Here is a 25,246-nt window from a genome sequence, read left to right as displayed (position 1 = left end):
ATGTTGTCTGAAACGGCCTCATACTCAGGCCAGTCGCCCGACTATTACATTATAGTTGTGTGACCGGTTCTAATCCAGCATATGTCCGCAGACGATACCGCACAGCCTTCACTCGGGAGCAGCTGGCACGGCTTGAGAAGGAATTCTTCAAAGAGAACTACGTGTCCAGACCGCGACGTTGCGAGCTCGCTGCGCAACTCAACCTCCCTGAGTCCACCATCAAGGTAGGTTCTTTCAATGCTCCATTAATTATTACTCCCTTAGCGCCACTTGCACCATCCTACTAACCCCGGGTTAACCAGTTAACCCTTAAATGCATATTGTTGCCAAATGTATACAAAGCAATAATGATGCATAATTAATTATAATACGCTTAATTAATTAATTAATTATATTACATTAATTAATTTAATCATGCATTTAATCTACGCTATATTTTTATTTATAAAAATTACATTCGTTTTAAGACAAAATATCGACAAATTTGAAAAAAATCCTGAATTTGATGATTTTTAGTATGTGATTTTGGACGTTTTTTCGGGGTTTGTAATTACTTTATATTTAAAAACTTTATCATAGGTGTATCACAAATAGTGTACCTTTCTGATGTCAGTAAGATTTTTCATATATCTTTTGCTGAAAATTATATATTTACATAAATATGATTTAGCCTGTGTCTGCATTAATATTTTTTATTTTTATCCCTTGGGGGGGGATTGCCGTAGTCGCCACGCTAGGCAGGCGGGTTGGCGACCGCAGTTTGATAGAGGTAGTTCTCGGAGGACGCTGCTGCCCATCCACCGGATTTCCTTAAGTCGCCTCTTACGACACCCACGGAAAGAGAGGGGGGGTGGTGCTATTCTTACCCGGCACCACACGGGACTAGGGTCCCGTACGGTAATAGGGTCCCGTAATTGATGGCCGGTGGGGCCGGAAGGTTCTGGAGTGGCGTCCGCGTACCGGAAGACGAACTGCCGGTAGGCCTCCAACGAGATGGAGCGACGACCTGGTGAAGGTCGCGGGAATTCGGTGGTTGCGAGCGGCACAGGATCGGTCGGAGTGGCGAGCTTTGGGGGAGGCCTATGTCCAGCAGTGGACGTCTATCGGCTGAAATGATGTCATGATGATTTAGCCTGTGCAACTTCTTACACTGATTTTTCAGTGAAAATCGATGTTATAATTTTTTTTCAATTTTTCCCATAATCAGCAAACAATTACGTGACACATATAGTAATATCGGGCAAAAGGAAAAAATCATGCATTTAAGGGTTAAACCGTTAACCCAGCAGTGTCAAAATGTACTGGTAACCATGGTAACTACAGGTTACCGGTTAACTCTGGGTTAGTGAGTGGTGCAAGTGTCCCTAAGAGACCCTACACTAGCTTCTACCGAGCATCGTCGTTTAGATATAACTAGGTAGGTAATTGTAATTTTAATTTTAATTTTATTTGTAATTTTAATTTGATTTCTAATGTAATGACAATTTATTTTATGTATTATTAAGTTTAATTTGTAATTTTTATCTATGGGGTTTTTGCCTGAAATAAAAATATTGATTGATTAATAACTCAATGGCTGCTGCTCGACACCGTTTTCTATAGCGCTGACTAGACGCCGTCGCTTAAAAGGGGTCCCTCTAACTTGTGTGATACGGATTTCTATGTGTGAAAGGCACGTCTGTACACGCGTCATGCGTCATTAGTAGTAGTAGTAATAGTAATCACTTTATTGTACACAACACAGGTTTACAAAAATAAATTACAGTAATGGAAGTACAAAGGGGAACTTATCCCTATAAGGGATCTCTTCCAGCTAACCTTCGAGTAGATGAGTGGAAAACTATAGCCAGGTCAGATAGACAAACTTACAGGATGTACAAATTAATATTTAAAAAAGAAATAACACTATACTATATTAGTGTGAGTAAGTTGCTTAAAAATAGTACTGAGAGTACGCCAGAAGTCCGCCAGATTTCTGTCGCGGGGCGAGGTAATTCGAGTCGGGGCGAGGCGGTGCGTGGCCGTTCTGTATCATAATACTATTATTTATTCTGTAGCGGAAGGGTTCTGTGTGATGCGAAGGGGTCCTGGATTTTCCACAGGCTACCATCCCCCCACACAGTCCTACCGCTCTAATTACCCTGGTGTAACAAAGCCCGACAGGTTAAAAAAAACCGGCCAAGTGCGAGTCGGACTTGCGCACGAAGGGTTCCGTACCATTACGCAAAAAACGGCAAAAAATCACGTTTATTGTATGGGAGGCCCACTTAAATATTCATTTTATTCTGTTTTTAGTATTTGTTGTTATAGCGGCAGAAATACATCATCTGTGAAAATTTCCACTATCTACTCTATCTAGCTATCACGGTTGATGAGATACAGTCTGGTGACAGACAGACGGACAGCGGAGTCTTAGTAATAGGGTCGCGTTTTTACTCTTTGGGTACAGAACCCTAAAAACAACTAACCTAATGGTCGCGCAATGTGCGGTTTCAGAAGAAGATAATATCAGTTGCGACATTTGGTTCTTATTTGAAAAATGTGTTTTCTTCTATATATTATAAGCACTACAGAGCTTTCAGAAATTAGGTTTTAAGAGTCATCATTAATTCCATATCATCAGCTTCTCAATTCGAGTTGATAATAATTTGACAAGTCAAATATACTTGTAAAACAATATTTTGGTCGACAGATCTTGGTATTTTTACATAGTTTAGTTTATTTATCACATTTATACAATTTTCACACAGGTAAAATATACGTACATTTCAGCTTGTACTACTTGTCGTATAATGATCGTTTTTTTTTTAAATAATAATAATTAGAATTGAATATAAGTATAAATGAAGTTACAATTAATATTAACAAAACAATGCAAATAGAAATAAATTAAAGACGCTAAAATGTCACAATAGTAAAAAATAAAAATATAGAACAATATCAATACAAGAACACGAGAAAATGTAAATGTAATATTTCTGGTTGACGTAACTGGTGACCGAAGAGCTGGCGGCTTTCTCGCACAACGTATCAGCATTGCGATACAGCGGGGAAATGCCGCCAGCATCCTTGGTACAATGCCTCAAGGGCCTATTTTAGATTTAAGCTAGTTATTAATTTCGTTTACGTAGTACCACTGTATATATCTTGTATGTAAATAAATGTTGTTTTATATTTAAAAATAAATATATACTAAGTCTAAAATATAATGAAAATAAAAAATAAATACCTTGGTGTGAATATGCATATTTTTCGTAACTTGAACTACCTACACGTAGTAACATTTCAAAGAGTTGCAAACTTCTCCAGCCCACGCTATGGCCTACATGAAAACGGCCTTATATCAATTATTATGTCAGTGACAATTTTGTTACTTCGTCATTTCGACTCACGATTACGTAGTCACATTTAAATGACAACTATAAAACGGTACAAAATTAAACTTGTTTATGTTTTTTTATTTTATTTTATTTATTTTTTAAATACTACGTCGGTGGCAAACAAGCATACGGCCCGCCTGATGTTAAGCATTCTCCGTAGCCGTTGCCGACCTTAACACTCCTCTCCCTCGTTGAGCTCTTGATGTTTATTTATAGGCTAAGATATCAAATATAAGGGACCCATTGCAATGAGGGCTAACGCGTATGAATTCGCCGCTAGGGGCGCTAGTGTAGATGGTGGTCTTTTCCATAGTTCGAAATGTCAAATGTCACTTGTCACATCAATGACTGACGGCTGTTCTATAGTCTTTTGGACCACCATCAACAGAGGCGCCAACTGGTGAGCAAAAAAACGATAGCCCTCATTATAGTTTGAATTATGGATGGTATAGAAAGGATGCCAATCTCTTATGGCAGAATTGTTGCAAAAGTGACCGCTTTCAGCTTTAAATAATAGTTCCTAATCTCTCCGGTGGCGCTAGTTAGGCTCTAGGACATGAGTATAACATGAACCATATAAGGCAACAAATAACCCGACCAAATTACGTAGGTTGTTTTTGGTAGTATTTCGGTGTATGGTGGCGCCGCCTAATTACTGTTTTTTGATGGACAATTTTCATACATAGAGATTTGGCTCCTTTATATAGTCTCCATGGTCTTTTGACCACCATCAACAGAGGCGCCAACTGGTGAGCAAAAAAACGATAGCCCTCATGTAGAGAAATTTGACAGTCAAAATTTGACAATACGTCCCATGTCAATTCACAAGAGGTGGCACGAATGATGAATGAGTGAATGAAAATCTATCTATGTGAGTATCACATTAACCATAAACATAGTATAGTAGTTATAGACATGAAACCGAGCGACTAGGGGTAAGAGAAAGACATATTCATGTATTGACAGGTTAATGTATAGCAGCATAATCCTTTTTCTCTTTCACTCTTATAAATTTCGGTATTTCGCCATCGCCTCCTACCTATGCTGCCATAACCCGACCATGAAAAAAAACCCGGTCGGTGATAAGGACAAAGCATGGCACTATTTTTTCTTTCCTCTTATAGGAATCGCAATAAGACTATCTTTCTCTATCAAAGAGTGTCAGGCCCTTGACATTAACTAATGGCGGCTCTGACTGTATACCGATTACCGATACAGGTGTCACTCATACAATGAAAGTTTCGTTCATTCCATTCATGACTGCTTTTGTGAATCAACCTGTACCATAGATTATAGAATAGTTCTTTCTGTACATCATAATTACTGTTTTGAAGGTGATTTATAATAAAGTATAATAAATTTAGGTATAATAAATGTTCTGCAGTTAAGTAATCTCTCAATAAAATTTAAGGAATCGAATGGTACGAACCTGTAACTTAACCCTAGATAAAATTTACCTTTGCAAGAAATGCTATACGACAATAAGATATGTAAATGTACGAAATCGGTTCGTCTTTGTCTGTGACGTAGAAGACTGTTTATGGCGCTGTATGATGCTTCAATTAGACACACAATAATTTCCATCACGAACGTTTTATGGTTTCTCGATAATTCGCAGAATCACGATATGAACGTGTGAACATACCGTGTTGTCGACGTCAAAGATATGTTTACGTTTTTCGCCTTATTACATAGGAGTAAGGTGCAAAAGTTTAAACATAATATTTTAAGTCGACGGTACACGCTAAACGCGTTCCATTTTTGAAACAAAAGTGATAATTGATGTACAATGATTTGTGAAATCTAGTTTGACGGTTGAACAACTCTTTGTTTGAATGTTTGAAAGTAACACTTAATTGGGGTTGGCAACTGTCAAAGGTTTGCAGAGCTGGCGCCATCATAGCTAGCCCCTTCTTCTATGAGATTTGGCTTAAAGGGCTGGCATCCAGGGCATTAAAAAAACAAAAATTTGTCACAATTCTAGGGATTCACAGGGCAAGCTATGCTGGCGCCATCTGCTAAATATTTCGACCGGCCAACCCCATTGAAAAACTTTATTTAAAAAATAACTTATTATTTTTCTTATTCGTTTTTGAACGTATCAAAAAACAGTGATTCAGACGAATTTTCGGAATTTTATAACGGTTATAATCAAAAAGAACGTTCCAAATTCAAACATGAGAACATGACAAGTATTTTTTTTAACGATCACGTCTAAATTTCTCGCGGCCAGTCATAATCTCAATTATCACTTCCAAGTAAAAAGAAAGCAGCGGCCGAATAAAAATATGTGTTTTTATTGCTTCATTCGAATTTTACATTCCCGCTAATTTGTCGATGTATCAAAAAGCGCCGGAATTATTCAGTAGCTACCTCTAATGAACATTTAAAAAAAAACTAACCATAAACTAGCTATTAGTGTGTATATGAAGACTTCATCAGTTGTCTATGCGCGCATCTGTTTTATGGCGGCTATACCAATTAAAAACTATTAAATTAAACCGTGGCTACCACATGATGTGTCATAAAAATCAAGATTTCTTCTATTTGTTTATTGTGACGGGCCCGGTTAATGTCTATAAACACGACACGACGGGTTTAATTTCGTTCGCACTTCATTTAAATTTTATGATTACAACAGGTTTATGAAAAACGATAATCTTGTCTATGGTTTAGGAATTTCGCAAGAATTCCCGCCCATTAGCAAAGCGGCGGCCATTTTGTGGACAAAAGAGGTTTTAACTTTTAAGTATGACTTCGCTTTGTGTGCGTACTTTGTAATGACCGCTTTATGTAACCATAGGTGAGCCTTACGTCTATGCAAATAAGGTTTTTAAATGGTCATATGACAATATGGATGGTAAGAAGGCCCATTATTTTGCGTTGATGATTTTAGATGGGTTTGAGCGTTTCTCGCAGTGTAAATATGTTCGTTTCATTGGCGTTTTAGTGTTTAAAAGCAAACATCTGTTGGATTTCTCTGTTTGCGGTTTAATTATGAAGTTAGCCTTTATTCTTTTTTATTCTTCTTCATTTCTTTTCATTCTTTTGTCGGATATATTCATGTTTACGATATATAAGTACGGTAGATTGTCCGACCTCCATAGACATAGTATATACAAGTAGTTATAGACGCGCCACCGAGCGACCGGGGGTAAGAGAAAGAATATTCATATAAAATTTGGGCAGCATAGGTTTCTTTCTCTTTTACTCTTATAAATTTCGGTATTTCGCCATCGCCTCCTAATGATGCCACCCGGTCGGTGATAAGGGCAAAGCATGGCACTATTTTCTCTTTCCTCTTATAGGAGTCGCAATAAAACTATCTTTCTCTATCAAAGAGTGTCAGGCCCTTGCCGACCTCTGATTCTTAATAAGCTGGCCAAGCAAATTCAGTAGAAAAAGGCGGCAAATTAAAAAAAAGTACGCGTGAAGGGATATCGTCCCATGGAAAATTTGAATTTCGCGCCATTTTCTACGGACAAAATTTGCTTGACCAACTATAGTATGTAGATATTGATAGAACTTTTACTAAACATACTTTATACATTTTAGTGAGTAATGTCAATAATATGTGGTATTTTCTATAAAAAGGGACCTTATTGTCGATGGCGCTTACGTCATTATTAACGATGCTCCGATATAAATACAATGACGCGCGACGCTGTGCGGTGTAAGCGCCATCGACAATAAGGTCCCTTTTCATAGTGAATGCCCCATATATTATTTCTTCTATAACTTCTGATTATTCACAATTTCAAATTTAGCCCATAGTAAACTTGACAAACAGACGGACGGACAGACAGACGGACAAAGTGATGATTAAGGGTTCCGTTTTTTTTCCTTTTGAGGTAAGGAAGGAAGTGAAAGAGGGTAGCTGTCTACGAGCAAACATCGTTACAATTAGCTCCGTAAATAAATATTGATTTCAAGTAGTTAAGCTGTAGTTTTTCGAAATATTTCGCGCTAATGTCTTCGGGCAAGTCAAATACTAGTGAACAGTGTTAAATGTAATGACAAAAGACTAATTTTAAAGTGATATCAATGTAAAAATGACAGTTACTTCGCACAGTGCAGAGTTTTTGAAACAAACGTCGTAACCGACGCGGATTGCACGGCGCTTGCGCCCTTTACCCCACGGCCTGGCGTCTTGGAGATAACAACATCGTACAATAACTGAACACGGAGTGCGAACAAATCTGGACCATAAATACAGTGAGTCAAGCTATAATTTCAATAGAACTAAAAGATTGAAGCGAAGTTGTCAGCCGGTTTATCACCAATATATTTTGTAATTAACATCTCAAAAAACACCACAAAATGATTTGTTTAGCTTGCAAACTACAAATAAACTCCCGCCTGGAACTAATAGTATGTTCGGCCTGCAAGGGTTTTCACCATTATACGTGTGGTAATATTACCTCAGCGGAGTATAGAGAACATGGACAAGAATTAATGCGTTCTTGGCTATGTCCATCCTGCCAATTGATTACGCGCAGGGTAATTAGGGATGACACACCAGTGGGAAAACGCAGTCACATACCGTCGCATTTAAACGACACAACTATGTCAGTAGACGAGCTACTAAATTTGGACGAAAACTCACCTAACACGACAAATTGTAACATCACCCAGAACACTGCAAACAGCAGCATGACCCAACTTGTAAACATTAACCAGCCACTCTCACTGGACCAAATAAGTCAACTCTTAGATACAAAGCTACAAAGAAACAACGCAGCCCTACTAGATGAGATGAAAAATATAGTACATAGCGAAACACATAACATTATATCCGAACTAAGACAGGACATTACGCAGAAAATTACCACAGTATCAACACAACAGGAAGCTTTAAAAAAAGAAATCAACATAACAAACTCAAAAATAGGACATTTACAACAAGCAAATCAGAGATTACAGACCGAGTTAGATAAGTTAAAAAATCAAATGAAAACCATAAACCGGGAAAACACTTATCGTAGCAATAGTGACAACCAATACTACCAAAAAACCATAATTTTATACGGTTTGGATGAATACCACCCGGAAAAGGAACCTGAGTTATGTCAAAGATTAGACAACATATTCTACGACATCCTAAATATAAGCATTAACGGATTTATCGAAGGGGCCTCACGAATAGGTCGTAATGGATACCGTCGCCCGCTTCGTATAGAACTTCTAAATAAAAGGATGGCAAATTACATACTCCAAAACGCGCACTGTTTCAAAAACACAGGTCTCGCGGTGTCACATTTCCTAGATGGAAAGGCCCTGGAAGAAAGGAAACTACTTAGAGAGACATTAGTGAGAGCGCGCCAAGAAGGAAAACATGCGGCGATAAGAAACAATAAACTTTTTATAGACGGAAAACAATACGTCCCACCAGTAAATACGTCACAAAAATTACAACCCTCACAGCAACCATCCACAAGCTTAGATCTTTCGATCCTACAGGACAAGACGCAACGCCCTACCACCCCAACAACAAAAACACAGGATGCATCACAAACACAAACATGCACTAGCTCAATCTCGATTATAAACCAAAAAGATGCATGTTCGAACCAGCCCTTTCGTGAATGATTTTAAAATCTTCGTGCAGAATGTACAAAGCCTCAAAAATAAAATCCCAACGTTCGAAACATTTTTGTTAAAAAACAAACTCCCAGCACTATGCATCTCAGAAACATGGATATCCGAAAATCAGATCAACCTAGTAAAAATTGACGGCTACGAGTTCGCAGCGGCATTCTACCGTAAACAACATCAAGGAGGCGGTGTGGCTATTCTGCTACAAAAAGGCATACCTTTCGTGGAAAAAAGGGACATTGCGGAACTGTCAATTGAATGTGTTTTCGAGTGTTGTGGGGTAGAAATACCTAGTGAAAATATGATCCTGATAAATATCTACCGACCCGATCGCGAAATAGAAGACTTCTTTGATGGCTTAAACAAATTACTATGTAAATTACAACTCAAAGAGCAAAAAAAACGAATTGTTATCGTAGGTGATTTTAATATTAATATGTTAAGACTCTCTGGCACCTCCAGGAAACTCAATGATACTATGTTATGTCACAATCTAGTTCAAATCGTTAAAAACTCAACTAGGCAAGTTAACGGTTCCAACTCCTGTATCGATCTCATATTTACAAACCAGAAAGAATATGTTCTCGAAATAAAGGACCATGGCATATCGGATCACAAAAGCGTTACATTTATAGTCCAAAGCCATACCTTGCAGACCTTTCAGAAATCCTGGCACAAGGAAAGTAGGATATTTAGTGACAAAAATATGTCTTCTTTTAGGCAGGCATTAGCAAACGTCGATTGGGGTACTATAATATTAGATGGCATCATCAACATCAACCAAAATTATCAGTCATTTAGTGATAAACTGCAGAACATCTTAAACTCACATATACCTAAAAAAAGAATCAGACTACTATACACGTCGTCAAACACTAAAACTTGGCTAACTAAAGGCTTAAAAATATCATGCAAACATAAAAGACAGCTAAAAATCTTCGTTAACACAACAAGAAACGAGATTATTCACGATTTCTATAAAAAATATGAAAAAATGCTGAAAAGATGTATAAGAAAATCTAGTAAAATAAATCACGCAAACCAAATAAAAAAAACGAATAACAAAACAAAAACCATGTGGAGCATAATAAATAACATTACGCGAAGGAATAACGAACGACGATACAAAAACATGTCTTTACAAATTGACGATAAAATTTTAGAATCGCCCCAACTAGTAGCCGATGTTATCAACGAGCACTTTGCATCAGTGGGTGAGTCATCGCCGCTTGACGCCGCACGCGCAGGTTGCATAGACGCGCCCGCCGCGCCGCTACTCGGCCGTCCTGCCCTTACCTCTGTCACTAACTCCATATTTCTAAGCCCAATCACCGAATGCGAAACACTGAAACTAATTAAACAACTTAAGAACAAAAAGAGCTTCGGTACAGACGAATTACCGCCGGCATTAATAAAACTGTGCGCAAATGAATTAGCCTCGCCCTTAACACAATTAATAAACCAGTCGTTCGAAAACGGCACATTCCCAGACCAGCTGAAAATCTCTAAAATAAAACCAATTTTAAAACCAGGTGGTAAGGCAACAAATCCGAATCAATACCGTCCCATCGCATTACTACCGGCTATTTCAAAAATTTTCGAAAAAGCAATGTCCAATCGTGTGTATAACTTTCTCGAAAAATATAAAATATTCGACAAAAATCAGCACGGATTCAGAAAACACCACTCCACAACTTTAGCAATATTTAAATACATTAGAAAACTTTTAGAGCACATCGATGACAAGAAATACAGCATTGGATTACTTCTCGATATGACCAAAGCATACGATAAAGTGTCCCACGAAATACTCCTCTCAAAGTTGTATGAAATGGGAATACGAGGTACGACACACAGCTGGTTCAAATCATACCTAACAAATCGTGAACAATATGTACACATAGACCACTACAATCACGAAACCCGAGAAGTGACTGATATTGCCTCACAGAGACGCCGCACCACCTGTTCTTTGCCACAAGGAAGTATTTTAGCATGTACCCTATTTCTGGCATATATAAATGATTTGCCAAAAATTCTAGATCCTAATGTGACTTGTGTAATGTTTGCCGACGACGTCTCCCTCTTATTCAGCGCTACAAACAGCACAGAATGTAACTCCCAACTTATTTCTATCTTCAACACAGTTACAACATGGCTAGAACACCACAACCTTGAAGTAAATATAAAAAAAACGAAAATCATACAATTCAAACCCAAGCAGAAAAAACCTTTAGAGCTAAACCTATACATAAATAGCACCCAGATAGAGGAAGTCACAGAATTTAAATTGCTAGGAGTATTCATTGATTCCGGAGTGGACTGGAAGGCCCACGTACAAAGCGCGAAGACAAAACTAACAAAGTTTATCTACGCGCTTAACGTGATAAAATTGAATGCGGATTTTGAGTCTGCATTATCCGTATACTACGCGTACATATATTCGAGTCTCCGATATGGTGTGGTCTTATGGGGAGCCAGCACTGACGCTCACGACCTCTTTGTCCTGCAAAAGAAATGTATACGAATCCTGGCAAATATACGGATCCCAAATAGTTGCCGTCCCTTTTTCAGACAATATGAGCTACTTACACTTCCGGCAATATACATAATGGAGGCCGTTATCTTCGCTAGAAAAAACCCCGATCTATTTGAAGCTAAACTGGATACGTACAAAACTAGAAGCCAGTATAGAAACAAACTAAAAATACCTAACTCAAAATTAGCCATCTATAGAAACGGGCCCCATTTTATGTGTATCCAAGTAGTAAACAAAATACCCGATGAGATCAAGTTGGAACCAAATGACAAACAGTTTCACAAAAAATTAAAAACTTTTCTCATACAGAAATGTTACTACTCAGTGGAGGAGCTTTTAAATGAGGAAACCTAGTCGCTGTAAGAGAAAGTAACTATTAAGCATAGCAATTAAGCAAATATTGACATTGAATTTATTATTGTAATTATTTATACCCCATACATATACAAAAATGTCTCTAACCAATTATTAATAATAGCATGCATGGCCTGTAAATGAAATTTAAATGTAATTTAGTAATAAGCTAGATATAAGACAATTTGTGTGCCCTGACAGGGTGTCATGGAAGCTTCCTGTATAACTTCAATAACATCTCATGTACATGACTTTACAAATAAACATCTTATCTTATCTTATCTAACCCTAAAAATGTTCAGTTTGACCTACTATTCACCTCCGAACATGATCGGACATAACTATATCACCTGTGTGTTTGTGTGTGTTTGTGTGCGTGTGTGTGTGTATGTAGCTGTGCTAGTTATTTAAATTGCGTGAAGCTTCTTATTAACACCGCATTGTTCTGTATCATTTAAATTCATGTATCACGGCCATCTTTCGAAAATTAAGACAAAGAGACTTAAGGAAATGGGCACTTTCTCACTTACGTACTTTAGTTTAATTGGCTGGTATAATTTCGTAGAGCCTCTACGGCGTAGCACCGTAGACTTTCTACGACGCTAAATAATATCAAATAGTTACAACTAGGCGCTTTTATTACGGAGTAATACAATGCAATATTTGAGAATTGCAAAATTTGATTATCTATTAGATTAGACAATAAGTTAGTATTTAACCTAGAATAAGTTAACACTATACTTAAACTAGAACTTTTGTATTGTATTATTGTATTGTTGTATTGCTATTTTTTGTACTATCATGTTTTGGCATTAAAGTGATTTGAATTTGAAAAAAATAATAAAAAACCGGCCAAGTGCGAGTCGGACTCGCGCCCAAAGGGTTCCGTACCATTACGCAAAAATCGGCAAAAAAATCACGTTTGTTGTATGGGATATTTATTTTATTCTGTTTTTAGTATTTGTTGTTATAGCGGCAACAGAAATACATCTGTAAAAAATTACAATTTTAGTTTTAAAAATCTAAGCATAAATAGGGACAGACAGCGAAAAGTGACTTTGTTTTTTATGTAGTGATTACACCTACTTTATTATAGGTATGCAATATTGCCCTATTGACTAAACCACATCTTTTTTCCTCAGGTATGGTTCCAAAACCGAAGAATGAAGGATAAACGTCAAAGAATCGCAGTAGCCTGGCCGTACGCAGCCGTATACAGCGACCCAGCTTTCGCGGCTTCAATCCTACAAGCCGCCGCGTCCTCCGTCGGCCTACCTTACCCCTACCCCTCCCCGATGATCCCCCCCTTCCACAACCCCCAGCTCATCCCCGGCAACTACCCGTACTACCCCCGCTACCCCTACATCCCCCCCACGCCCCCCTCGCCTGTCAACCCCGAGATACGACCACAGTACTCCACCTTCAATTTAAATGTAGACAAGTAGGTTTTTAGGTTATTTATTGCATTTAATTGTTATGTACTTGTATAATTTTGATTTACTATTAATATTGATATTGTATTCAGTGATTTTCAATTATAATACAAACAGTTTTAGGTTTAGAACGCACTGCGATTTTTCTTGCGGTTTCAGTTTTGCAAGTGCGTGCGCTACGTAAGTACGCACTTTTGGCGGTTCTTAAACCGCAAGAAAAGAAATCGCAGTGCGTTCTAAGCCTTACGCAGCGTACTACGTAGGTGAACAAGAAGCGAACGCGAAGCGAAGCGATGCGGCGCAGGGTAAATCAATCCTTTGATACCTATAGAAGTGTCCTACGTGGGCGATCTCGTTGCGAACGCGAACGCTGCGCAACAGTTCAATTGAAACTGTTTAAAGTTTCATTTTTTTATATTTACCGATTTTAAAGTCAAATCACATAAAGGTTTTATTCGGATTGCAACTCTAAAAGCGTCAGTGTTGCAGTATTGCAGCAGCGGCAAACAATTGACAGACACAATTTCCTTGATACATTGAGTTGATGCTGTACGATTGACTTCTTAATTTATCAAGGTTGACATCGCTCGTTTCCTATTGCTGCAATGTTGTGCAGCAATGCTTTCACAACCGGGATGATACCTTAAATAAGCGCTCCTTTTTGACTCCTTTTAAATTTATTTTTTAAACAATAAAGATGAAGGACATTAAAGACACATTAACTTTATTATTTAAGAATTATTCTACCATTCCATATTATAGTCTGACCAGAATTTTGTAATAACACTCGCTTGATGATTTCACCGTCGTATTTCTTATATTATATAATTTGTACCTTTTGTTCTGTTTCTGTTTTTTTATTCCGTAGACTAAAATTTCATGTGGTACTAAGAAATGTCATCTCATACACATGAAACGTCATTTTAGTCTACGGAATAAAAAAACAGACTTTAGTGTAAATTTTATTCGATAACGTGACGTGACGTACATGTTTGCGTTAAGTGTCATTTTGTATGTGATTTTGAGTTTCCAAAACGCCCCGCTTGGTGCGCTGTTCAAAATCCCATACAAAAATAGACATAAAGCAATCGCGGACGCTCGTCACGCTATCGAATGATATTAACACATCTCATGATTCCAAAGTCAAGCGAGTGATAAACATACCTCGGGGTTTTTGGGGAGGGAATATAAAACATTCCTTCCTAACTAGCAAAAAAATTGGTAAAAACTGTAAAAACCGGTACTATTTTAACATTTCTAAGCACATTTTGAGCTTACTACCTATTCGAATTTAAACTGTTGTGAGACATACTAACATTAAATAATTTGACGGTTTAGAGGTTTAGACACTTGTTTTAGTCACTTGCGCGACATGTTTCGGAGAGCCTAGGTCTCATTTCTCAAGCACTAATAGTGCGAGCAGCGTTCACAAAGACATTGTATTGCGTACATCCCACACGGTCGTCGTGAACGCTGCTCGCACTATTAGTGCTTGAGAAATGAGACCTAGGCTCTCCGAAACATGTCGCGCGAGTGACTCCTGACAATTCCTGACATGTATAATAATATTTATTTTACCAATGTATGTTCTGATTCTGACTAAAACAAGTGAGTCTAAACCGTGAAATTATTTAATGTTAACCTATTTATTCATAGTTTGGTAATTATTTTACAATAATAGTACATTATGATACAAGTGTGCTAAGTTGGTTAATACACACGAGGCGATATTGTGCGCGCGAGCTGTAAGCGAGCGCGCAATAAGAAAGCCGATGTGTGTAATGACCAATGCACACGCGTTTCATACGACGTTTTTCAACACACTTGCGAGAAAAAAAAAGATACTCATATTAATCAAATTTTAATAGTTAAAACAGTTAGTATTGTGTGTTTCATCTGTCATACTCATACTGCCGGCCACCCCTCGCCCCGGCCGCGCACCGCGCAGGCGGTCGGGCGCGCCGGTGCCCGCCAGTCCGACCAATTAAAGAAGGCTCCCTTTCCATGCATATTATTAGCAATCAGTTACCTTCTTAACTCAGTCAGATAATAAAATGAAAAAGCACGAGTGGAATAATACACTGAAAGAGCACGCGTGTTTAATATCTAGGATTATGAGCCAAAAATCGGTGGAATAAAAACGTCGTTTTGAGCAAGTGTGTTGAAAACAAAGTTATAAATACACGAAATCATTCCCGCACCAAAAACCCCGATGTATGATGATAAATGATATTGTTAAAGTATAACACTCCTTTTGATTGCATAAATAGGAAATGTTTTATGTGAAAAATATATAGGATAGAATAATTGTAAAAACCAAAGCAAGACGCCTCATAGTGCAATACAAAATACAGAGGCGTTTTTTGAAATGTAAATAAATTTATTATCTATCAGCTTTCAATGGCTGATTTACTTCCAATGCCTATTTGTAATTGGATAAATTTTTTCTTCAATTTTTTAATTGCAAATAGACACTGGATTCTTGTAAAAAGCATGTATAGACATAATTAGTGTTCATAATAGATTAGTGAAATGTTTTATTGTAGCATTAAGATTGTAAATAGTATCATTTTAAATTAAAAAGAAGTTATTTATAAATTTATTTTGCTGTTTCAATTACTTACAAACCGTGATTCCTATTAACAGTACAAATATATGGTTAAAAACTTGGCTAAAGCCCTTTTTGTACGTGTGTGAAAGTGTTTATAATAGAATAGAATAGAATGAGATTTTATTCGTAAGCACAAACAAACAAGACATTACATAATACAAAAGAAAACATAAAATAAGATTAAAGTGCCACGAAATGGCCTCATCTCAGCATGTTGCTGGTGACTTCCAGCGCTGATCTTCCGATGAGACCATCAGGTGGGAAGAATCACGGAAGGTAACAGACAAGAAGAAAAGATACATAAAATAATATACAATGAAAAAATAGTTAAATACAACAAGCAAGAAGATACAACATAACGCTTAAATTAAACATTATTTATATAAAGTAAGCATCGTACTTGTAACATAACAGTCAGTCCCTGTATCGGTCCGGTCCAACCATACCTTGGCTGAACAATCTGTAATTAAAATTGTTTGAATAATCTGTATTTAAAATTTAATATTACTTTCTGTTCATAGTGTTCGTTTGTCTATCTTGATCTGTTTATTGTTTCATTCTCAATTGCTCAAAGGTTGACTTGAAGAGATCCCTTATAAGTCCGCCTTTGTACATTGTATATATTTATGTTCTTTTATTGTGTTTGTAATCTGTCTTATGTACAATCAAGTGTTTACATACATACATACATAATATGATGAAAAGCGTGCAGACTAATTATTGGCTTTTCTACGAAGTTTATTAATCCTGTGCGCTTTTAATTTTTCGTAAAAAATCAACAGAAATAGTGTGAAATAATTTATTATGCAAGAGCGGCTTTAACTTAATTTTTCACAGCGAGTTCGCCGCGAGCGCGCAACAAATTCGCCGCGAGCGCGCAACGATATTGCTGAGTACTGTCATACTGGGATGGGAGCGAAATCGTTGCTTGCTCGCGGCGAGATCGTTGCGCGCTCACGGCGAACTCGCTGCGCGCTCGCCTCGCTTTCAACTCGCTCGCAAATCGCTCGTGTGCCAGCGCCCTTATGTCAGCGACCATACCACTGGGTATCTGTAGGCAGCGTGCATGAACTATAGAGGGCAGCACAGGAGCCGTCAGATTTTTGCCGTCGTGAATGTGAAGTTTATGCTTCCTATGTGGCCCACAAGGTGGCAGAACCTACTATGCTCAAGCAAAACGTACGAGAATGGTAGATGGCAGCACTTGCTTTGGCAATGATGTTTATGTTTCCTATTCCGGCACTTGTGTCTTGTGGTAGCAGATCCTCCAACGCGCACGGTACCTATCATGTCAGCTCTATGATCGTAGCAGAGTACTGGTATTACAGTCAAGTGTAAAAATGATATACACGGTGTTTCATAACCCACTGAAAACCTAAAAACAGCTTGTTCAGAATCGATAGGAGAATCGATCACGCTCTGTTTTAATGGGGGTATTTTTTTTTTATTTTACATGCCCATTCTGCAGGTTTGTAATGCAACAATATCAATAACTAGCATTTGACACGTTATTTGTCAATGAGCAACACCCTTAACTGGCCATTGGTAAACCGTATGCCGTTGCATTAAGGTATGCAAATGGTCTGTTAACAGTGTTTACGATGGTAACTAGCGATTAGCTCCATACATGAATTTATTTTTATTTTTGGATTCATAATTTATATCGTTGGAACACCGGAAATGATAAAAATACTTTTGTAAACCTTAACATTATTTTATTAAAAAATATTTAAAATGTTGAAAATTTTTGAGCGGTTGAAACGCTCATAATTTTTGGCGCGAATTCGACAGAGCGTGATGACGTCACACGTTGGGCGGCCCAACTGACGTTTGCTACTAATGACACTAATCTGTCGAACGCGTGACGTCACGTGGCGTTTCGAGCGTTTCGCTCACTAGCTTTTCGCGGGCAAATTTTTGTACTTTTTATTTATAATTTTAAGTAATTAAATGGTAATTTAAAAACGGAAATGCATTTGTAACATGGTAACAAACATTCGAATAAAACATATTTCGCTCAAATATAAACTTCATGCATGAGGCTAATTGTTTGATGTCACTAAAACGACGAAGCATCTTGTGTAGAATTACCAGTCGAATAGAATTGTTAAGAAAACTGAACAACTAATATTTTTTTAAATATTGATCGGATTAAAGAATAAATAATCAAGATGAGTTCAAAATAAAAAAATACTGTTGGGGTGTCTCAGGTTTTCAGTGGCTCAAGTAACACCGTGTATATCATTTTTACACTTGACTGTATAGTTAACGCTATCTCTACTGAGCTCGTTCACTTACGTACTAACAATGGCATTCTGTTAAACAAAAGCCATTATTTCTTTTGTGCCTGAGCGCGTGGCCTTTGTGCCTGAGGCTCACACACAATAGCCACGCGATCAGGCACAAAGGCCACGCGCTCAGGCACAAAAGAAATAATGGCTTTTGGTTAACAGAATGCCATTGTCAGTACAGGTAAGTGAACGAGCTCAGTAGATAGACCGCATACATACCAGTACTCTGCTACGATCATAGAGTTGACTTGATAGGTACCGTGCGCGTTGGAGGATCTGCTACCACAAGACACAAGTGCCTGAATAGGAAACATAAACATCATTGCCAAAGCAAGTGCTGCCATCTACAGTTCTCGTACGTTTTGCTTGTGCATAGTAGGTTCTGCCACCTTGTGGGCTACATAGGAAGCATAAACTTCACATTCACGACGGCAAAAATCTGACGGCTCCTGTGCTGCATAAAATAACATGTTCGAAAGAGGTCGCATGCCAGCCAGTCGCCAACAGTCGCTTAATTATCAATGAAGCATAAGAAGAGAGAATAATATTACTGACTTTTTCTAATCCTAGTACATATCCTGTAACCCCTGGAACTATTACTGTTAGCTCGGCGCTCGTGCGCCCGAATATAGCTGACGTAGCCGATTTTTGAGGTGAACCCCCGCGCACATTGAGGGCACGTGAGGACACCAGCCAGTGGTAATGAATGGAAGCAGGCTGGCGTGCTTTCCGCTCGTCGCGTTTAGCGTCGAGGTCAACTTTAAGGATGACTCACGTTAGACCGGGCCGTGTCCGGGCCGGAGCTTCCGGCGCTTCGTTTTCTATGGAAAGCATCACGTGATCACCTGTCATGTCATAGAAAAGTAAGCGCCGGAAGCTCCAGCCCGGACACGGCCCGGTCTAACGTGAGTCATCCTTTACGTTGCTCCAAATCGCGCGCTTTTATTTGTCCTGCACCCATTCCCACATTCGAAGGTGCTCCATTGTACCTCATATGTAGTTTTCTTCTTCTATTATTTTTAACAAAATTGGTTTCCCAGACTGTGGCTGCGACCCTGCCTGTCGAGTGGGAAAATCGTGGGACTTATTAAGGGCGGGAAAATTAGGCTCTGATATCACGCTTGGCTCCAGAATAATGGGATCGGACCTCTCTAGACGAGATTGGTGCAAACTTAATAGACTGCGTACTGGTCATGGTCGATGCGCCTACTACAAACACTGCTGTGGGTGGATTCCCTATCCTGTGGCTGCGGTGCGGAAGCACAAACCATCCAGCACATTATTCATGACAGTCCTATTAAGGATGACTCACGTTAGACCGGGCCGTGTCCGGACCGGAGCATCCGGCGCTTCCTTTTCTATGACATGACAGGTGATCACGTGATGCTTTCCATAGAAAACGAAGCGCCGGAAGCTCCAGCCCGGACACGGCCCGGTCTAACGTGAGTCATCCTTAACGCGTAATGTCGCCGGCCCTCCCGAAGACCTGATCACCCTGAGCGACGGAGCCATAAAGTGGCTGACTGGTCTAATGTGTATATCTTTAATTACTTACAATACTTACACTGTTTATATTTTTACAATTATTACTCGACCGATTAAATAAATAAACCCCGCCTGTCCAATAATGGAGCGACCTCTATAAATCTTACAAAAGTGCCAATAAAGTGCCGTATCGTAATTGATAACAAGACCGCTATATCTAGCCTTCTCTCTTAAACATTTGGGTAGCTGTTTACGGACATTACGCAGCGTACTACGTAGGCGAACAACACGCAAACGCGAAGCGAAGCGATGCGGCGCGGGGTGAATCAATCCTTTGATACCTATAGAAGTGTCCTACGTGGGCGATCTCGTTGCGAACGCGAACGCCGTGGGCCTGCCACAGGGCGGACACGCTATACATCAAAAATCACTTGCGTTTCTATGTGTGAACGGCACGTCTGTACACGCGGCATGCGTCATAGTGTAAGTAAGTCGCTTAAAAATAGTACTGAGCGGCCGGCAAACGGCCGTCAATTTGCTGTCGCGGGGCGAGGTAATTCGAGTCGGGGCAGGGCGGTGCGTGGCCGTTCTGTATGGTAATACTATTACTTATTCTGTGACGCTGCGTAAGAATGACTAGAAAGGAACGTCAAATAGTTAAGGGTTAAGTTTCGATTGGTGTTTTCTATAAACAACTGTCATCTTGACTAGCCCCCTGTGGTTAAATCGAGCTGTCCCTAAGTATAACTACCGTGGCAAGGTCGAAGCCACCATTAATCTGAGCAAGCAATTACCTGTCGGGGAAATGAACGCAATAAAGGCTGACGTAACGAGGCGCGGCTTATTGCTCGCCAGCACCTTACAGCTTCCTCGAACCATTAGGCTGCCTTTCCATTGAGGCGGAGATGAGTTGAGACGAGCGGGAATCAATTAACCAATAGCATTGGCACAGAATAAGTAATAGTATTATCATACAGAACGGCCACGCACCGCCCCGCCCCGACTCGAAACCTCGCCCCGCGACAGCAAATTGACGGCCGTTTGCCGGCCGCTCAGTACTATTTTTAAGCATCTTACTCACACAATGACGCATGCCGCGTGTACAGACATGCCGTTCACACATATAAACGCAAGTGATTTTTGATGTTTAGCGTGTCCGCCCTGTGGCATTGGCTGTTATCCAGCGGAGCGAAAAAGAGATGTGGATTATAAACAAATCCTTTTTTTTCATGATACGGGAGGCAAACGAGCAGACGAACCGTCTGATCACTGCAACACCAGATAGATAGATAGATCATTTATTAATAAATAAATAAAAATTACATGTCAATTTTGCTTATTCCTATTCTGGAGGGGATAAAGAAAGAAAGAAGAAAGAAAGAAAATACATTTATTAAGATAAGATGGGAGTACGCTCTTTTCTCGAAGGTTTGAAGGTCGTATCAGTCCGGAAATACCGCAGGCGGCAGTTTATTCCAAAGCTTAGCCGTGCAAGAGACTGTGTGTGCGTTGGAGGGCTTATTGGTTGATCCTCTCATCTCCGCTCTTCGCCTCAGTGGAAAGGCACCCTTAGAAGTATACCTACCATAAAGGTTGTCGTAATGAGGTGCGGCTTATTGCTTGCCAGTACCCTAGAGGTTCAAACGACTGGGGTGGTCGCACACAGTGACTTTTTGCAGCGATGCAGTCGCAAAAAGGTCGCGATATAGTCGCAAAAAGGTCGCGATATAGCCGCAATTACATGATTTTGCATCGCTACTATCGCGAAATGCCAAATGGCAGATTTATTTGATTAATAGGGAGTATTAAATTAAATTAAAATTAAAATTCATTTATTTCGAGTAACAGAGGGACTCATAATTACAATAATACTATATTACAATTTAAAAATTAGATTAAACAGAATAAATAATATTTACACACTATTCTAATACAATTCACAACACAACACAACACAACAAAAAAAAATTGTATTATATGTAATTGTAGTATTACTGCCATGGTCGCGGGTTCGAACCCCGGCTCGTACCAATGAGTTTTTCGGAACTTATGTACGAAATATCATTTGATATTTACCAGTCGCTTTTCGATGAAGGAAAACATCGTGAGAAAACTGGACTAATACAAACAAGACCTATTTCCCCCTCTGGGTTGGAAGGTAAGATGGTAGTCGCTTTCGTAAAAACTAGTGCCTACGTCAATTTTTAGGATTAGTTGTCAAGCGGACCCCAGGCTCCCATGAGCCGTGGCAAAATGCCGGGATAACGCGAGGAAGATGAAGATGATGACATTTTGTGTGTAAAGTGTATTAGGTAAGTATATTAAGTGTATACGATACAGCGGGGAAATGCCGCCAGCATCCTTGGTACAATGCCTCAAGGGCCTATTTTAGATTTAAGCTAGTTATTAATTTCGTTTAAGTGTATTATTCTGCTAAGTCGGCAGGCTCAGCGGCAGAGACTGCCGCCATAAGCAAGCACCTCAACTCAAATACTCTGCTTTGGAAGCCACCTATGACTTCGTGCCCGTCGCCGTCGAGACAGCCGGGCCCTGGGGGCGGGAGGCGCGTGAGCTCTTCCGAGAGCTTGGCAAGCGCCTCAGAGAGAAAGGGAGTGACCCCCGTTCTGAGTCACGGCTTGTCCAACAGGTCTCCATCGCCATCAGCGGGGTAACGTTGCTAGTGTGATGGGGACCTTTGGAGCCGGCATGGCTCAGAACGTACGGGTTTTAGTTTCTAATTTTTTGTATTTCTTGTATTATAAAATAAGATTCTGAAATTATACATAAATATAAATTTATAAAATGAATTTATTAGGTAATATTTCCATACAATTGTCATTTTTCTATCAACGATTTTCATTTTCGCTACGCGCTCAGATGCCGATGTTTTCAATGAGAAAGCCAAAATGTTTAGTGTTCCGTGCAAAATTTTGTTTTGAAATCGGCATGGGATCACTTCGGTCTTGCAAATCAGATAAATGCGTTTTTCTCAGAGACCGTTTGACGTAGATACCTTAAATTTGAAACAGTTATAGCAATTACCACCACTAATATTGATTTTAGGGGGAAATTTAGGGGGTTGAGAGGGGTAACCTTTTTTAGCTAAAGGTTGAAAAGATTGTTAAGTTTTTCCGGGTCTAGCTCCTAGCCTATAGCTATTGCCTACGCGATAATACTTCGCGATATAAAGACAATACAGTAAATTTCCATTTAAATAGACAAGACGATAATATCTTGTGAAACTCTATTACAAGAGTATATTACTATGTGATATGATATCAGATAAGGGATGAGGGATGATAGTATAATTCTCAATACATTTTATCACGTCTATTATAAACTGAACTATAAGTAAGAAAGAACTGTACGCAGTCAGAGGTCAAAGCTTTAATGGTCGTAGTAGTTATACAGGTTGTGAACTAGAAGCGTTTAGGGTGACCATGTCGTACGGCAATAAATAAATATTAAAGGACATTACATTAATAAATTTATAAGAAAATAATAATCAATATTCTAACTAGGATATTCAAAACCGGCCAAGTGCGAGCCGGACTCGCGCACGAAGGGTTCCGTACCACGCAAAAAACGCCAAAAAAATTCACGTCGGTTGCATGGGAGCCCCACTTATTTTATTCTGTTTTTAGTATTTGTTGTTATAGCGGCAACAGAAATACATTATCTGTGAAAAGTTAAACTATCTAGCTATCACGGTTCATGAGGTACAGCCTGGTGATAGACAGACGGACTGTGGAGTCTTAGTAATAGGTGGTCATAGTGAAAACTTGTCAAAAAACTGTTTAAGACCTAGGGCCCGTTTATCAAAAGCTTGTACCTTGTAATACAAGTGGAAGTCGCTTTTTTACCAGCTTTTGTTGGTTGTGACTTCGGACTTCTAATTGTAATACAAGCTACAAGCTTTTGATAGAGGGGCCCCTAGTATGTATAAATTACTCCATGGTTTAGTATGTGCACTAGTGCTGCACTCTGGCGGCAGAACATTCTCCCTATTAAATTAGTACTGTTGCCGCATTGCTGTTGCGATTAGAACATTTAACTCTATCACTCCTTTTATCAAGAATATTGACACTGATGTCGCCTGTTTTTCGCTGCCGTAACCGGAATGTAACCTTTATTATACACGGTGGCTAAAATATAAGTGCATTCCCGTTGCCAGGGAGGTTTTGGGATTATACTGAACAACTTTTACTATGGGACCAACCCCAACATAGCAAAAAAAAATTTGGCTGGTTCATTTACTATAAAGAATAAGAATAAAGAATAAAGATCATTTATTTTCAGCTAAAGGTTACAGACATTCCAGGGGTCTCCGCACTAGGCACTGCCTGTAACGCGGGGACCAATTATAATTTAAATATCAGACTTTGTTACAGTTAAAAACTATCATTTAGTAAGAAACTACTAACTACAAACTAAGGTTTAATCTAGACACAATATTGAAACTAAATTTTGTTAAATATGGCTTCTGTCTCGGCATAATTTTGTGAGTGCAGCAGTTTGAACAGGGCTATGGGAGGGCAATTTTTTTTTCGCCATTTCGTGGTTGGTCCTATAGTAAAAGTTGCTCAGTATAGACTTATATTGACCGGGATATAGACCGTGATTACCTTTTGTATTATTTGTGAGCTCCCGATATTTCGACGCAGTTACATGCATCATGTTCACGGGTGACTGAAGATAGCGGGTGGGTGTCAAAGTTGTGTAGACAGCGCTCTGTCTACCCTCATTCTTGCGCGTCGGCTGCGTTCACTTTCAACACAAAAGGTAATCACGGTCTATATCCCGGTCAATATAAGTCTAGTGAAACTAACCGTGAATCATTCAAAACTCTAATTGCTCAGTATAATCCCAAAATCTCCCTGGCAACGGGAATATACTTATTTTTTAGCCACCCTGTATATTCGTCGAATATACATGGTGCGTAATAATAACATGAGATAAGTATCACCTTATATAGCGACGTCAGTCATAAGTTCAGAGAATCAGTGGATGGTATCATCCACTATTGCTGTAGGGTGGCTACGTTTGGGGGGGGGGGAAGGAGCCGGAACCGAAAAATCTGTTTTATACACACTAGCGACCCGCCTCGGCTTCGCACGGGTACCTAAACCTAAACAAATTATTATATATCAACATCAACATCAAATATTTATTCAGCAAGTAGACCACAGGGGCACTTTTACATGTCAATTTTTACAAGCAATAAAATTAACCAAAAATTACAAAAAACAATTACAAAATGGATACTTTGTTAGAGATGTATCCAGTCTCTAAATGTCGAATTACACAAAAAAAACTAATAAAAAAAATATACAAACAACAGACAAGTACTAAAATTGTTTAGAGATGTAATGTGTAATTGTAAACCGACGGACGTATAAAATGTAAAATTTTATGAATAAATAATTGAATTGAATTGATGTAAAAGTCTCTAGGTGTCAGAGATAAAATATATATAATAAAAAAAACGTTCATCCAATTATCCTTAGAGGTGTAAAGGGTCTCCTAGACTTGAATTGTTATATAAGTAATTAAAAGAC

The 25,246-nt window shown here is 38.9% G+C and overlaps 1 protein-coding gene across 1 annotated transcript in view; it reads left to right on the top strand.

Moving 5' to 3' along the window:
• LOC134752931 (segmentation protein even-skipped) overlaps positions 1 to 13,345 on the top strand; it is a 32,087-nt gene extending 18,742 nt beyond the window's left edge. Inside the window, exons 3-4 of the mRNA XM_063688713.1 lie at positions 92 to 224; positions 13,011 to 13,345. Of these exons, the coding sequence (XP_063544783.1) occupies positions 92 to 224; positions 13,011 to 13,313 (436 nt within the window). The 3' untranslated portion in view covers positions 13,314 to 13,345. The remainder of the gene's footprint in view (positions 1 to 91; positions 225 to 13,010) is intronic.
• The last annotated feature ends 11,901 nt before the right edge of the window (positions 13,346 to 25,246 follow it).

Source organism: Cydia strobilella, chromosome 25 (assembly GCF_947568885.1).
Source record: "Cydia strobilella chromosome 25, ilCydStro3.1, whole genome shotgun sequence".
Lineage (NCBI taxonomy): Eukaryota > Metazoa > Arthropoda > Insecta > Lepidoptera > Tortricidae > Cydia > Cydia strobilella.
The sequence above is the reverse complement of the archived record's forward strand: the minus strand, read 5'-3'. Positions and strand labels throughout refer to the sequence as shown.